A 17,688-nucleotide genomic window follows, 5' to 3' on the forward strand; every position below is an offset into this window, starting at 1 on the left:
TGGCCGTGTGCAAGGCAAACGCCCTACCCGCTGTGCTATTGCTCCAGCCCCCACCTTGTAGGATTTTTTTGTTTTTGATTTACATACCACACTGGATGATGCTCAGGGTTTACTCTTGAGTCTGCATTTAGGAGTCACTCCTGGTGGGCTCAGGTAACCATATGGGATACCAGGGATCAAACCTGGGTCAACTGCATGCAAGGCAAGCACCCTTCCCACTGTACTATTGCTCTGGCCTGAGATTTTTTTTTTTAAACTGAGAATAACACTCATAGCTTACTCTGTGCATGCAGTGCACTTAGGGTTCTAAATCATATAAGGATGTTGTGAACATTACAGTGTTTACGAATGTCAGCAGGCATTTCTGTCATTTGTCTGATTTCCCTATCTTAAGATAATTGCCGAAAGGGGTATAAATATGCATAAACTGATTGTAATTGGGGACTTATTTATATGAAAAATACCATTTTGACTACTTCAGAGCGCTTCCCCTCTCTATTTTGTCTCTATCTGATGACGATTCTAATAAACCATGCATTAATTATCAGTTTCTAAATAGAAGCCCTGTTATGTCATACGTTAAAATTCTGGTTCACTTAAAGGGTTGGAGACTGAGTGGTAGAGCTCTGGCCTTTATTTATTTATTTATTTACTTATTGTTTGGGGGTTATACCTGGCTATACTCAGGGCTTACTACTGGCTTTTCACTCTGGGATCACTTCTGGTGGGCCCAGGTGACTGTGTTATCTGGCCCCTTATTTTTTTAAGTCATATTTTCCTATTTTCCTTTCTAAATTTTGTTTGTGGCACCATGATTTGCAGTAGGGTTTTATGCATACAACAGTCTGACACCACAGCTTCCATCAGAGTGTCTGCTGCTTCCTGGTATCATTGACTCAGTGCTCTCGACAACCCCCTTCCCTCCCCCCACATTCTTGGTAAGCTCAGCTCTGTCAGAATGGATTTATTAAAGCTTTCATGTAGCATTACTTCTTTTTAGAAGTAGCATTTTATTTTGCTTACGTAAAGCTTGCTAATATAAGCAGTGCCTTAGCACATTTCCTAAAAACTGGAGTAAACCAAATATTTTCTTTTTCTTTTCTTCTGGTGGTGATGGAGACTCCAAGGTAGTTCTCAGGATATCCAGGAACTATTCCTAATGGTACTGGCTAACCAGGCTTAGGAAGTTGTTGCTAGGCCTGAGGATAGAGAACTACTTCGTCCCTCTGCTGACAGGGACCACCTGGCCATTCTGGTGGTACTCAGGGGCCTTAGAACTAACATTCAATGATGGTAGGGGGTGTTTTGAACTTGGATTCCAGTATATGCAATAGCCTTTAAACTTTAATTAAAATCATAGATTTGTACTTTATATTATATATAAGTATATCCAATCAGATGTACAATTCTTGCCCCCTCCTCACTCAGCTTACCTTGTTTTGTAAATTTGAAATTAAAATATGTATGTAACTTTTTCTTTTAAAAAATGATTAACAATACCTATTTTATTTTATTTTATTTTGCTTTTTGGGTCACACCTGGCAATGCACAGGGGTTACTCCTGGCTCTGCACTCAGGAGTTACTCCTGGCAGTGCTCAGGGGACCATATGGGATGCTGGGAATCGAACCCGGGTCAGCTGCGTGCAAGGCAAACGCCCTACCCGCTATGCTATCTCTCCAGCCCCCTGTGTGTTACTTTTTAAATGAGTTTATACTGATTTTAATAATGTCATGGTAGCCCAAATTTGAAAACAGCCCTAATGTACAAGAACAGATCACTTGATCACTTGACTTCCCATTAATCGTTGATTTGCTTGAGTGGGTGCCAGTAATGTCTCCAGGGGAATGAGACCCTTTGTAATTACTGGTTTTGGCATATTGAATATATAATGTATAGCTTGCGAGGCTCTGCCGTGCGGGCAGAATACTCGCGGTAGCTGCCAGGCTCTCCAAGAGGGATAGAGGCTTTTGGGGCAGCCTCTAATCGCCCTGTACAATGTACGAGAACAGATGACTAGAAAAAGAAACCACGTTGTGTATGCACAATATAGTTCAGCTATAAGGAAAGATGAAATCATGCAATTTGTTACAACATGGATTGAGCTGGAGGGCATCATGCTGAGCAAGTCAGCCAGGAGAGTGACTGATACAGAATGATTTGCCTCATATTGTAGGATATAAGAAACCCCAGCCGAAAGCAATAGAGTGTAAGAACTGGTCTACAAAAGGGAGCTTACCAGGGCAGTGAGACATGGAGAAAATGAGCACTCTGGTGGTGGGTGAGGTGTTTGTTCTATGCATGATACCATTGACAGTAATGTAAAATTGTAATCATGGGGGCTTAATAAGGAAAAAGAATTTAAACATTGAAAGTGATCTTTTTTTTTTTTTTTTTGGGTCACACCCGGCAATGTGCAGAAGTTACTCCTGGCTCACGCACTCAGGATTTACTCCCGTTGGTGCTCAGGGGACCATATGGGATGCCGGGAATTGAACCCGGGTCAGCCGCATGCAAGGCAAACGCCCTACCTGCTATGCTATTGCTCCAGCCCAAAAGTGATCAGTTTTAATTTCTAATATGGTAACTAAATTCTGAAACAAAAAATGTTGAAAAAGTTCTGAAATCTACACACTTTATTGAAATATTTTCATGTTGGGGCTGGAGAGATAGTACAGTGGTTAGGGCACTTCCTTTGCACATAGCCTTCGTGGGTTTAATCCCTGGCACCCTATATGGTTCCTAGAGCACAACCTGGAGTGACCTCTGAGCACAGAGCAAGGATTAAGCCTTGAGCACTGCTGAGTGTGATCAGAACAAAAACCAAAACAGCAAAAAATTCCATGTTAGTCATAAATTTACTTTTAACACATTTTTAAGAATTTTATAGCATTTGATTTTTCCCTCTTCTAAGAGGGTCATAGAAGGGCTGGAGAGATAGTATGGGAGTGAAGATGGTTTGCCTTACATGTGGCTGACTCCAGTTTGATACCTAGCGCTGATGATGGTCCCCAAGCACTATCAGGAGTCATTCCTGGATAAGCCCTGAGCACCACTGAGTGTGGCCCCCTATTCCCCAACAAAAAGTGAGTCACAGAAATAGAATTATTAGAGCAGAGAAACCCCTATGCTTATATGCATGTGTATATAGACATTTATATATACTTTCTACAAGAATTATACTGAACGCATTTTCCCCTCGTTCATGCACAGCTGTTCTGATACCTCTATGCAAGTAATGACATATGGATTTGAACTCAACCTTTTTTCTGGGCAAGTCCCTTAAGCCACTGAACGATCTTTTGGGTCCCACTTCAAATTTCAGTGTGTGTGTGTGTGTGTGTGAGGTAGTGGGTAGGGTCACATCCTGCAGTATGCAGGGCTTACTTCTGGCTCTGCACTCAGGGGTCACTTCTGCCTGGAATTAGGGGACCATATGGAGTGCTGGGAACGAACATAGGTTGACTGTGCAAAGCAAGTGCCCTACCCACTGTATTATCTCTCTAGCCCTGTAAGTTATTTCTCCTAAGGAAGAAATGACTATTTATTTCTGTTTTTTGGTCACACTTGTCCTTTCTCAGGGGTTTACTCCTGACTCCACACTCAGGAATTAATCCTGGTGGTGCTGGGGGACCATATGGAATGTGGGGGATCGAAGCTGGGTTGGCCACTATCTACTGCTCCGGCCAGCAAGTAATGACCTTAGATTCATGGAACTTTGTTATAAGTGGTAGTGGTTATGTCAGTAACTAAAATTTCTTTATTTCAGAGGTGACTATTTGAATGTGAGAAATTTAACTAGTTCAAGTATAAAAGTTAAATGTAAAATGGTAGGTGAGGTGGGATGGGGTTTTTTTGGGCCATACCTGGCAGTTCTTAGCAGAGGTGATTGGAATGTAGCTCAAAGATAGTATGTTTGCTCTATATATTTGAGGCCCAGCAGTTCTCCTCTCCCCTTCCACACAAGCACAAATTTTCATGGGCAATGTGGGAGAAAGCAGGCCTTTAATAACAATGCTTTAGAAATGACTTTAATGGGAACTGAACTTTACTCATGCCTTTTTATTAAAGGCTTGGGAGCTGTGTACTCTCAAGTTTTGTTTATACTTTCTTTATTAAAGTAAATATTTGAAATCTTTTTCTTTTTAAAGTTCCCCTTCCTCTTCATTTTACAGTTTTTAAATTTTTTTTTTTTTTTTTTTTTTTTTTACAAAAGCCTTTATTTTGGTTTCCTGGGATCACACACCCGGTTGTGTGCCCTCCCTCCTGGCTGTGGTGCTTGGGGTTGCGTTCTTCAGTGGTGGTGCTCTCCTATAGTTTTTGGTTGGTTTGCTTGCTGGGGGTTGCATTCTTGGCTGGGGCGCTTGCTGAAGGTCGTGTTCTTTAGTTGTGACACTCAGACACACCTGTCTCTTGTGTGCCAGAGATCACAGACTCTGTGGTGCCGGGGATCGCAACGCAGTGACCCCTGGAGTGTACTCAGTGCACATGGGTCAGTGATGGGGAACTCAGCAGCCTCCTGTCGCAAGGCTGGCACTGTGCCACAGGACCATCCCCAGGCTCCTGAAATCCTCTTCACCGCTGCTTTACACATTTTGCTCTCAGTTTTGCTCTTCTTCTCTTGACAGCAATTGTAATCAGCGTATATTGCCTTTCTTTTTTAGTTTTATGACCTTTGTGAACTATTCAGAACTGGAGGTCAGGTTCCTGACACAAACTACATATTTATGGTATGTAAATACTTGTTTAAAATGGAAAGGATCTGACTTAGCACATGTGAATTACATATTGTCTTTATCTCACAATCACTGTTTCAACATGTGAAAAGGTGGTTTTATGCTTTTCTGTATTTTTCATTTTCTCTTAAGTAGCTTTAGCAAATAGTTGAAAATAATTGCTTCAGTAAATTTTTCTCTGCATAGTACAAGATTGTAGCCCTTTTTAATTATAGTCAATGGACAGAGAAAACTAGCAAAAAACCACTGGTCTAAATACTTAAATCTTTCACGATCACGATCACGACCATCCTGTTATTCGTCGATTGCCTCGAGCAGGCCCCAGTAACATCTCCTTTGTCCTAGCCCTGAGATTTTTTAAAAAGTGCCATATTCAAGGCTCTTTCAGAGTTAGGAGAATGAGACCCATCATTGTTACTGGTATTTGGCATATTAAATCTTTAATGTGCACTTAAATCTTTAATGTGCTATTATTATAATTTTGGTTTTGGGACCATACCCAGTGGGGCTCAGGACTTACTCTTGGCTCTTTGCTCAGGGATCACTCCTGGTGGTGCTGGTACAACCATATACAGTTCTGGGGAGACTGAGCCAGTACTAGCTATATGCAAGGCAAGCACTTAATCCCTGTACTATCTCTTTGGCCCTTCAACTCATTTTTCTTTTCTCATAGACTAGCAAAACATTTAACAGACTAGTTTATTCATGTCCACTTGAGTTTTTTGGTTAAATGTTAATTTCCAAATTTAATATGTAACTCTTCATTTTGATTATTTTGGGTTTTATTGCTATTTTGGCACATGATATATTTAAAAAATACTAAATGCTATTGTATTGATGTAATTGTAAACTTTTACCTTACAGGGTGATTTTGTAGACAGAGGTTACTATAGTTTGGAGACCTTCACTTACCTTCTTGCTCTAAAGGCTAAATGGCCTGATCGTATTACACTTCTTCGAGGAAATCATGAGAGTAGACAGATAACACAGGTGTATGGATTTTATGGTAAGATCTGTTTCTCTGAATCTGAATATTGTTTGACTTTCCTCAGTGGGGGAAAAAAAAAACCACACACACAAGTCATACATTTGCTATGTAGTAAAGTTAGAAAACACAGATAATCTTTTTCTATTTTCTTTTTTTTCTTTTTCTATTTTCTTTTTTGTTTGCTTTGCTGGGGATTCAACCCAGGGTCCAAAGAAGCAAAATCTGCTCTGTTGCTGAACTACACCTCCAATTGCTGATTCCTCATTTTGGTTTTTCCAGTCAATTGAAAACTTTACCATAGAAGAAAGTCATCTCAGTTTTCTGTTAAGCATTTTTCTGGATCAGTGCTTTGAGGTGTAGTACTCAGTTGATCTCATTGGAACACCTGGATATGTGTTAAACTATAGCTTGCCTTTGTACCCTGACCCTGCTGGGAGTAGCCTGATAGCCTCCACACTGCTGTGCCTGAGCATCATCATATTGCTGGGCCTAAGCATCGAACTGTCAGGCCTGCACTTCCTGACTAAGTGTTTCCCCGAGCAGCCCCAGTCCCCTCCCTCATTGTAAATTACTGAACCCACTATAGACTGTTGCTGTGGGGGGTGTGGTATGGGGCCATATCTGGCAGTGCTCAGGGCTTACTCCTGGCTGTGTGCTCAGGGATCACTCCTGGCAGGGTTTGGAACCAAATAGGGTGCCAGTATTGAACATTGGTCAGTCAAGTGCAAGGCACACGCCCTATCAGCTCTACTCTCTCTTTGGCCCACTAGAGTGACCTTTTGAGGAAAAGATCCAAAATGTGCTGAAGTTGAATGTTCTGCAAACTCAAGTTTGAGAACTTCATCTTCCTTCCTTCTTTCCCCCCTCCCCCTCATCTCCCATCCCCTACCTGCCCCCCCTCCCTTTCTTTCCCCCTCCCATCTCCTCCCCTCCCCTCCCTCCTTCCTGGGTTGTGGCTTCAGCTATTTCTATAAAAGCACCTTTGCCTTTGCACCATTTCTATGGAGTGTGTATGTGTGTGTTTATATGCATATCATCTTGGGGCCAGAGAGATAGTAATACAGGGATTAAGCACATGACTTGCATGATATAGGTTCAGTCCCTGGCACCAGATTGTCTCCTCAGCCATGCTGTGTGCAGCCCTGGAGGCTCCTGGGCATTGCTGGGTGTGATCCTGGTTACCCCCGAGCACTGTAGGGGTAGTCAGGATAAACCCTGGTACCACCAGGGCAATAGCAGCACCACATCCTTGGGCCTTCCACTGAACTGCCAGAATGCTTGGTCAAGTTTCACAGGGAAGAGTCTCTAAGTCCCCAGAGCACTGTTTGGGAAGGATCCCCCAAAATGAATGTGTGTGAACATGTATACCCCAACCTAAAAAGGGGTTATGTCTCTTTTTTCACTTAATTTTGTGACCAGCATTTTCCCTTTGAAATTCTTTTGTGTGTGTGTGTGTTTGGGCCCCACCCAGCAATATTCAGGGGCTACTCCTGACCTGGTACTTAGGGGTTGCTCCTGGTGGTCCTCTGGGGACCGTGTAGTGCTGGAATCAGTCCTCTGAATGCAAAGCATATGCTCAGTGGCATGCACCCTACTCATTGTACTGTCTCTTCTGCCCCATACCTTATTTTATTTATTCACTTATTTTGGCTATACCCATTGGTACTTGGGGGTTGATTAAGTGCTTGGGTGACTATGTGATGCCAAGAATTGAAGTAGGGTCTCCTGCCTGCAAAACATGCCCCCAGCTTATTGAGTCACCTAACTAGCCCTTTGACATTATTTCTATAGTTGAATTTATATTTACTATATGGATGTATCATAATTGATGTAGCCAGATTTTTCAACTTAGGTCTGAGGAGTTTGGAGCCAGAGAGATTATACAACTGGCAGGGTGCTTGCCTGGCACACAGCCTGTGTTTGATCCCAGACTCCACCAGCAGTGATTTCCTGAGCACAGGACCAGGAGTAAACTCTGAGCACCACTGGGTATGGCCCAACCCCCCCCCCCCCCCCGCAAAAAAAAAAAAAAGGAAGGTGCTGTTTATAAACTACTATTGTAAGCATAGTTGATATATCTTTGTGCGTAAATACCAAATATCTTTTGATTTTTTTCTTAGAGGCAAAGATTTAGGTGCTTGCCTTGCTTGTGCCCTGGCAGCACATATAGATCACTGAGCTCTGGCAGGAGTGGCCTCTAAGCACAGTGCCAGAATTAGGCCCTTCGCATAGCTGATATGACCCAAAACAAAACAAAGCTTTGCTTTTTAAATAAAAAGCAGATAATTCAGATAATTTATACTCTTAGCTCAGTGAAAGCAGCCAGCTTCAGTGTTTCAGGTTTAGGTTCATGCTACACATATAGTTACAGCCCAGAATTTGACCAACATTAACTAATGTACAGCAAATAAAGATAAAATGAGGAAAGAAATGAGGACATTTTATTTTTATTTCATTGTTTTATAATTAATTTTTTTATCATATTGAAAAAACACTTTTCCATCTATTTTTCATTATACAGGTGTTTCTTCTATATTTGTGGGTGCTCAGGGTACCATGAGGAGTTGGGCATTGAACTCAGGCCTTCCACATACAAACTCAGCTCATTGATCTCTCTCTGGCCCAGGAGGAAATTTTATTATATGTGTTTTGTTTTTGTGTTTTTTTGTTTTGTTTTATTGGGGGCCACACCTAGCCTTGCTCAGGGCTTACTCCTGGCTTTGAGTCCAGGAATTATTCCTAGAAGGACTCGGGGGATCATATGAGTTGCCAGGGATTGACCTGGATTGGTCGCATGCAAGACTGCTATATGCAAGCCCCTAAGAGGACACTCTCATTAAGATGCTCTGACAAAAAATAACAATAGCCCAACATCTAGTATTGAATTTTCTTTTTCAATACTAGAGGAAGCTATTGTCTCAGAGTGGGTTTTATGGTTTTATTTAATAAGAGGAAATTCAAATCCTTGGGAATGTGATATATATATATATGTACATATATATATTTATTTTGGGTCATACCCGGCAATGCACAGGGGTTACTCCTGGCTCTGCTCTCAGGAATTACTCCTGGCGGTGCTCAGGGGACCACATGGGATGCTGGGAATCGAACCTGGGTCGGCTGCGTGCAAAGCAAACACCCTACCCGCTGTGCTATCGCTCCAGCTCTGGGAATGTGATAATTGTAATCATCATTGTATTTTAATCACAGTGATGACAAAATAATATAAAAAGTTCCTTGAAAATGAACTAATTTACTAATTTGACCTTTCATTGCACACTGATAAACCTATATGAGCAATTTAATGAACGAGCGGCTCTGTGTATGTGTAAAGATGCGAAAGATACAAAATTATTGACTGTAAACTGAGCTCAGTTGGTAGAGCTCCCATGGTAAATTTTTAAGGATTCTGCTTCACATACATAATTTAGAAAATCTTGGGAATTGACCATTTTCTCTCATATTTTATGGTCTTCTAACATTTTCATAAGACAATGGTGATGTGCCAGGGGCTGGAGCGATAGTAGAGCGGGCAGGGCATTTGCCTTGTAAGCGGCCAACCGGTTCAATCCCTTGCATCCCATACGGTCCCCCAAGCACTACCAGGAGTAATTCTTGAGTGCAGAGCCAGTAGTAACCCCTGAGCATTGCTGGTTATGACCCAAAAAAAGCAAAAAAAAAAAAAAAAAAAAAGCAAAAAAAATAAGGGATGTGCCTTTTTTTTTTCAAATATTTAAGGAAAAATTTAAAGATGAGAACTCCCATGGTATTCTTTGGAAAGAGAGGAGTGTAACTTAATTATGCATCAGAGAATGTTAAGCTGGGAGTATGTAAGAACATCTTTTGATAGTCCCCAGTAACTACCAGTCAGATACTGATATTGAATCTCAAATATTTAGTTGCATAACTACAGAAAATCTCAGAAGAGACAACAAAGACCTGAGAAATGTTGAAGTATGAATTAATTACCCATAATATTATAATTAAGGATCTTCTAGATCCTTCTTATCTTGCTAGAATAAAGTAAATTAAATAAACTGTTTAACAGAATTACCCAGTGTTAGTAACAATAGAGAAAAGTATTTTCTTTGGTTGGTGTGAAATTAATATCTACCCCTGTTTTGTTGGCGGGTACAGCGTGGTGGTGTGCAGGGCTTCTTCCTGGTTCTGGGGTCAGTGGGCTATATGCAGTGCTGGGGATTGAACCAGGGTCGGATGCTTGCACGAAAAACACCTTATCTATTCTCTTTCTCCAGTCTTATTTAGCTTTTCTTTTATTTTTTTAAATTGAATGACCATGAGATAGTTACAAAATCACACATCTTGTCACTAGTGTCTATTCTCGCCACCAATGTCCCTAGTCCATTTTCCCCTCTTCACCAGGTTCTTCTATGGCAGACACTTTTCTTCTTTCTGTCTCTGTCTCTCTCTGTCTCTCCCCTTTGTCAGATACTTGGTTTGCAGTGCTGTTACTGAAAGGTTATCACGTAAATCACTTTACCTGCTTTTGGCACCCAGTTTTTGTCCAGAGTGATCATTTCCAATTATCCTTGTCATAGTGGTCCCTTCTCTGACCTAACTCCATTCCCTCCCTCGCCTCCCACCCTCTTGTGGCAAGCTTCCTACCCTGGACCAGTCCTTCTGTTTGTCTTTGGGTATTATTCTCAGATCTCACATTATTTAGCTTTTTTTGATCATAACATTTAACTGATATTAGGTGCTTTTTAGGGTTATTTCTGGAATGAAAGCAGAACCACCTCTTAGGATTGACACATATATACAGATACACTTTCTGTTTATGTGTACTTAAATAGTGGTCTTGGTCATATGAGGGGGATCTTCTAGAATTGAACACTAATTATATGTCATAAATTACGGGCCTAGATTGAGCTGAATTTCTGCGGTTTCAGTGACTAGTATTGGATGCATTGTTTGTTTTGGTGAGTTGACCAAGCAGTGCTCAGGGGGCCTGAGGGCCTCAACAATACTCTGCCTACCTGGACGTTTATTCAGTACTGGAACCTGAAGATTTGGTGCTGTTTAGTCCTTGCATTGCCAGGGGTGACCAGAATCACTCCAGCAGTGCTTGGGGACCTTGAGGGCCACACCCCTGGTATTTGGGGGTCTCCAGAGCTACATCCAGCAATATTATGGAGGCCCTTTGGTACTGAGGATCAAATCCAGGTCAGGCCAAGTGCATTAACCCCTGCTCTTTCTGCCTGGCCCCAGTGTTGTTTAGACAGATGTAGGACTCTTTCGGTTTTAGTATTATACTAATTATAATTGTATGCCAGTATCTAATATTAATGTGAACTCTTCCATTTCTTTCATAGATGAGTGCCAAACCAAATACGGAAATGCTAATGCCTGGAGATACTGTACCAAAGTCTTTGACATGCTCACAGTAGCAGCTGTAAGTTTATATAGATATTTGCAAAGTATTTTCTTACCAACAACACTGCATATTTTGCATAATTACCATCTTAGTTGTATTGATAATAACATGAATTTAGATATGACTGAGTTTATTTTATGTTCAACTCTCTTACCCTATTTTGACAGTTAATAGATGAGCAGATTTTATGTGTTCATGGTGGCTTATCTCCTGATATCAAAACACTGGATCAAATTCGAACCATTGAAAGGAACCAGGAAATACCCCATAAAGGAGCATTTTGTGATCTGGTGTGGTCAGATCCTGAAGATGTGGATACTTGGGCCATCAGTCCCCGAGGAGCAGGTTGGCTGTTTGGTGCAAAAGTCACAAATGAGGTAAAGTCATATTTCCAGAAAAAAGTTTTGTTGTTTGCTAGTGGATTATAGCGAGATCTGTGGGTAACCATAGATAACAAGCTTTTAGTTAGCTTATTTCAATTATGATTACTGAGGATAACGGCTAAGTGTGGTGATCACCTTTCACCTCCTCCAGCATCCACTTGTTAATGTGTACGAAGTAAATAATGCTTTACTTTCATATAATCCGAGTAGGGGTCCAAGAGAGTAGAGGGGCTAAGGTGCTAGCCTAGCATACGCTGACTGTGGCTCATTTTCCAGCACTCTTATGGGCTCCTGACCCCCGGGAATGATCCCTAAAAAGAGAGCCAGGTGTGGCCAAAAATGCAAAACTAAAAAAGATCAAAATTTAAAATATATCTGGTGATTAGTGGGATAGCAAAGAAAGAGATTTAAAAATCGACAGATATAGGCACTTCCCTTGCGTGTGGCGACTTAGGTTTGATCCCCAGCACCATATATGGTTCCCCAAAGCCTCTTCCAGGAGAGAACCTGAGCATAGAGCCAGAAGTAAGTCCTGAGCACTGCTGGGTGAGAGGCCCCTGTCCCCCCATAAGAGGAAAAAAAACTTACAATTTATTAGTTTTGGATGTTCAGTGTGATGATGTAGCGCACGCGCGCGCGCGTATGTGTGTGTGTGTGTGTGTGTGTGTGTGTGTGTGTTTATTGTCGATGGGCAGCTTTTTGAAGTTCCAGCTGTTTTCAATTAAGAAGGCACGGGAGGTCTGGCAGGATGAGTGGGGGGCTGGAGACTATGCTTTGCATGCTGGAGTCCCAGGTTCTGTCTCCAGCATTGCATGGTCCCCTGAGAACCATAGGTGCAGTCCTTGAGCTGTAGGTCAGGAATAGGCTCCAAAACCACGAGAATAAGTAACAGGAAGGCTGGGTGGATAGCTTTAAGGACTGCTTGCCTGCACTGGATATTGAGTTTGTTCTCTGACACTATCTCCATTTCTGCTTCCCCCCTCCCCACACCCAGGTATTGCCAGGATGGTCTTGATGGCCCAGTACTGTTGGGTCTATATAGCACTGTATTGTTGGGCTTAAGTACTGAACCACTAGGTCTGAACAGCTGGTATGAGAATCACTGAAAATGCCTGGGAGTGCCCACCCCAGTTAAATAAAGATACACACATAGTGTAGGGGGCTGTTGCTCAAGTTGTAGAGCAAATGCCTTGCACTTGTGAGACCCTGGGTTTATCCGCAGCACTGCACAAGCCCCCTAAGTACTACTGGGGGGTTGCCCTTGTGGCTCCCAAGCACTGTTGCACTGTTAGGAGTGCACTCCCCACAATCTACGACCCTCCCTCCCCCCGCCAAAAAAAAATCACCCAAAACAAGAGATGAGCTTATATTGGAAAGAAATCCAGTGTAATAGAACCAGAGAACCAGGTTCTGATCGGTTGTTAAACTGTAACTTTGGTAAATTATCTATCCCTCTGTTAGCTTAGGTTGCAAAAGAAGAATAAATATCAGGGTTTGTCAGGAACTAAACTAAGCTTTCAGTAAATGATACATATTTATAGCAATTCTCTCTTCTCTCTCTCTCTTGCTCTCTCGCTCTTGCTCACTCTCTCCTTCCTCTCCTGTCTCCTGGCCACACAAGGCTGTGCTCAGGGGTACTCCTGACTGTGCACTCAGAATCATTCCTGGTGGACTTGGAGACCCATCTCTGATGCTAGGAATTGAACCTCGTTGGCCATGTGCAAGTCAAGTGCCTTGCGCTTTGTACTATTTCTCTGGCCCCTTAACAGCAATACATTCTTGGTGATTAAAACAAAACCCCAAAACCAAAAAAAAAAAAAAACCCAATTTTGGGCCAGGTAGATTACCTCAATAGGCTGCGTATACTGAGTGTGTCCCCATAATTAAAAAGAGAAATTGTAAGTAGAAAGTAAAAGACAACTTTCCTTTCTATCTGGTAGTACTTAGAGAATGCTTTTCATCCCAAAGCTGTGAATAATATAACTGCAATTTCTACAACTCTGTAATAGATTCAGGTGAAATTGACTATATGTTGCTAGCTTACTGAATTATATCATGAGAATGTTTAGCAGGATTTATGCTGTTTTTTTCTTGTATAGGTTCATTTTATTTCTATGCTGAATACTTAATAGAACTTTTTCTAAATTTCAGTTTGTTCATATCAACAACTTAAAACTCATCTGCAGAGCACATCAACTAGTTCATGAAGGCTATAAATTCATGTTTGATGAGAAGCTGGTGACAGTCTGGTCAGCTCCTAATTACTGCTATCGTTGTGGAAATATTGCTTCGATCATGGTCTTCAAAGATGTAAATACAAGAGAACCAAAGTTATTCCGGGCAGTTCCAGATTCAGAACGTGTTATTCCTCCCAGAACGACGACGCCGTATTTCCTTTGAGGCCTTCGCCCATCCTGCTGACCCATTCTCTGCCCTCTTACCCAAACTTTCGTGTATTACCCTCTACAATATACTTTTTATTGAGCACTTTGCTGCTGAAATGCTGCCTCTTGCCTTTTTTTTTTAATTTAAAATTATCTAAATTTATTGTTTGTTATGGTGTCTATAGCAATGTTTTTCTATCAATATTCTCCCCCATCCCATCCCCATCTTGGACTCATTTGAGAAGACTTGAGAAATGTCTTAATACTCACACTGCTGCATGTAGCTCTTGCTTATTAACTGATCTGGGGGGAAACAGGATGTGTTTCCTTTTTTTAAAAAAGTCAGTCGACAAAACAAAACAAACTACACCGAAATATTGCTCCTTTTGTATCATTCAGTCTTTCATTTTAGTTGGGTAAGTTTTAAGAAATTTCAGCAGCAAAGTTGTTACTCAGTAGGCACGATGGACTGCCAATGCCTCCAGTTATGTATACCTGTCCCAGCTGTGCGCTGCATTGTCCTTTGTTGGATGATATTTTAAATGGATATCAAATAAATTGCTCTAAAGGGCTGCCCTCCTTGTTGTGTTTTTAAATTTTAGTTAAAAACTGCTACAGCTCTGACTTTGTACATTAAGATAATTGTATTGATCTTTTTCAGATTCCTTGTATTTTCAATAAAGTAATCTTAAATAAAACCCAGATAGGTTAAAGTGTTAGAAATTTTAAACAGCTTACATTGTTAGCTTAAAGTTTCTTTCTTTTTTTCTTTCTTTCTTTTCCCTTATCAGAGTTCTTGGCCCTTTGGTTGTTCACTTTAAAACATCAACTGAAATTCAATTTTTTATTTGAAAAAAAATCACTAAACTGTGCCTAAAGAACATAACTGCCATATTAATGTTTTGGTTTATATCCTCTATAGTAATAGAAAAACATTTAATACTTGTAATGCTAATGTGTTCATTTGATACCAAGTTAGTAGAATGTGATCAATCCAGTTTACAATCTATCATGATTATCATTCAGTAAAATCTGTGGTCTTTTCATAGGAACCATTCTTCTCTTGCTGTAACATGTGACCTTAACTTTTAGAAAGTGTTCATTTTTTAACTGCAACTGGAAAGGTTGAAAAGTCAGGACTCTTGTATTTGTGAACTGTAATCTGAAGCAGATATTTTTAAGGAGTAGAAAGAAACAAATTGTCCTTTTTTTGTAAAGGTCTGTGATGCCATGTTTCAGCTTTGTGTAAGTAATTTTAGTATCCAAAGGGTTGGGATGATCAGTTATTGATATGCATCTGTCCACTTAATAAGGACAAGTGTTCCAGTACTTCTTATGACTGTGTTCATAAGATATTGGAATCTGCCATTTTGTGAAATAGTTGGTATCCCTTTACTACTATAATTAATTTTTGTCATTCCAGGAAATTTTTGTGAAGCCAGCCAATTAATAAGCACTTTAGCATCTGTTCAGGTAGTTTTGAAAACTAAGTTTCCCATTCAGGATAAGAACCTCCAGGTTACCTAAAAATGCAATAAAAACCTTTGTAGTCTAAGCTTCTTGGCACATAATTTTTCTTTTATTAAATGAGCACAATCCTCTCTCAGTTCCCTCTGCCCCCACCACCCATACAGTACTCCTTGTATCGTTTTTTAATTGTATCACTTTATGAAAGAAGTTGACCGGACATTTGCTGCACACACTTGAACTGTTGGGTCAGTAGCTCTGTGTCATTGCCCTGAGCCCAGTGTAATTCAGGAGGAAAGGTTTTTGTTTTTTTTTTTATGATACGGATATGTAACTATGTATTTTACTAATTGTGGTGAAACACTGGAAATTACAAAGCAGTCAACTTAGTGTGGTCTTTCAACAGCTCTCTGCAGTCTTTTTTTCTGTTACCATAATGTATTTGAGCACTTCCTCTCCATTGCCTTTGAGTTGTACCAATAAAACCATAACCCCGTTCTCTTTTTTTCCATTTGACACTCCTTAGCTCAGACTGATGTAGTTGATTTAGTTATCCCTGTAATGTGATTTTTGTTTTGACGTCATGGTGTATGCATTTGTTTTGTCACTAGTTGGGCATGTGCCAATAATATTCTGTCCATTTCTTAACTGCCATTGTGTTTGCCTGGATTTTTCCTCTTCAACTGAATAATGGCTTTTTGCATGAAAAGAATAGTTTTACTATTTAGACCTGTAAAGGGAAGAGAGAGTGAATGTATTGAACTTTGTAAACCTAAAAGGAATATTTGGATCCCTCAAAAAAAGGGCTATGTACGAGAGAGTGAATCGTGTGGTGGGAGCGACTTGAAGTCATAGGTCTGTAGGCAGGAGCCTCTGTTACTCCCTCTATCTAGGCTGAATGTAAAATCCCTTATGTTGTATAATGAGGATAATAACTATTTTTATTTGCCTATGGTAAATTTTGTTTCTAATAAAATGTCTTAGGCTCTAGTGAGAAATGTCTACTTGTAATTGCCAATTACTCCTTATTTGCCTGATCTGCTCTTGGCTAGCTTTTTGTAGGTTAATGCTTTTTCCTGAAAAATCTCACCATTCTAAATGTGTTTATTTGGGTGTGATCCTAAAAAGCCTGGATCAAGAGCACATCTAATATGCAACCTGAATCATCAGCTCCTATTCCGTCTGGATGTCTACAAGTGTTGGAAGATTCTGACCTCTTAAATCCTGTATTTTGCTTTTGAAATAAGGTGTGAAATGTTGTTTAGAACATTTAAGACTTTTGTGGTTTTGCTTGTAAGTTCAGCATCAGGTTTGGGAAAACACGTGTATTGTGAAAGCAAATCTGAATTTTCTGAGCTTGCATTGTCAGAAATAGAATTGCTCTCCATCAGGTCCCAGGAAATTGTGTATCTGGAATCGAAGAGATTTAACAGTAAGAATCCAGACTTTTAAATGTAATTGTTTTTTAAATGCTAATGTTTGTAAAGCACCTTCAATTCTTTGAATGATAGGTGCTATATCCTATCAGTGTAAATTAATAAAAAGATTATAGGAAGTTTCTCAGACCAATGCATAATCTATAGTATGTCTCAACAAGAAATTACTAGCTTTTTCTATTACTCAGTTTAAATGAAAAATGCTTATTCCTTCAGTTGGTTGCTTGACTAGTAAAGAGAAGTGAAACTTTTTCTTGTTTTGCCTTTGACTTTGAGCAAAATATTGTAGTTCTTTAAAGGCAATATTTATTGTTGTACCATGTACCCTGTACCCAGAAACATGCTCCATGAGACTGGTAGAACTTTCAATTGTGTTTTGACAGTGTGTAGCCACACTGATGAAATGTAGTAGTTACCACCAAAAAGATGTGGGATTTCTCTTAGCATGATGACAAACACAGTAGATGCTTGGGCAAGGTTGACTCCATATCCCCTTCTTAGTAGTTTTCTATTTCCTTGTCAGTCAGTTAATATATATATGGTATCTTTTCTTTTGGGCCAGATGCTCATAAGTGTAAGCTTAAGCTGACTTGGATCATATCAGGTATTTTAAATTTCATGAAATTATAGGAAGTTTCTCAGACCAATGCATAATCTATAGTATGTCAGCTTAATTATATTTCACTTAGTCCTTGGGTTCATACTATTCTCAGCATCTGCTTTTGTGTACAAATAGAAATAATATATAAGAGATAGCATGGAAGCACTATGAAGTACTGGAGAGAACATAGACTTTGGGACCAGATCTAGATAAAATCCCCATCTCTGCCAAGTAGTGGTGGTGGTGGTAGCTATCCTGTATTGAGTATTGCACATGCCTTATTTTCCATCCCTTACTGT

At 40.3% G+C, this 17,688-nt stretch overlaps 1 protein-coding gene across 2 annotated transcripts in view; it reads left to right on the forward strand.

The window, feature by feature from the left end:
* PPP6C (protein phosphatase 6 catalytic subunit) overlaps window positions 1-16,917 on the forward strand; it is a 95,650-nt gene extending 78,733 nt beyond the window's left edge. For both annotated transcript variants that reach the window (XM_056138690.1, XM_056138689.1), the window contains 5 exons: window positions 4,664-4,729; window positions 5,600-5,741; window positions 11,057-11,136; window positions 11,286-11,495; window positions 13,653-16,917. In XM_056138690.1, coding sequence (XP_055994665.1) covers window positions 4,664-4,729; window positions 5,600-5,741; window positions 11,057-11,136; window positions 11,286-11,495; window positions 13,653-13,901 — 747 coding nt within the window. In that variant the 3' untranslated portion in view covers window positions 13,902-16,917. The remainder of the gene's footprint in view (window positions 1-4,663; window positions 4,730-5,599; window positions 5,742-11,056; window positions 11,137-11,285; window positions 11,496-13,652) is intronic.
* The last annotated feature ends 771 nt before the right edge of the window (window positions 16,918-17,688 follow it).

This window comes from Sorex fumeus, unplaced genomic scaffold (genome assembly GCF_029834395.1).
Source record: "Sorex fumeus unplaced genomic scaffold, SorFum_2.1 ptg000129l, whole genome shotgun sequence".
In the NCBI taxonomy this organism is placed as follows: Eukaryota; Metazoa; Chordata; class Mammalia; order Eulipotyphla; family Soricidae; genus Sorex; species Sorex fumeus.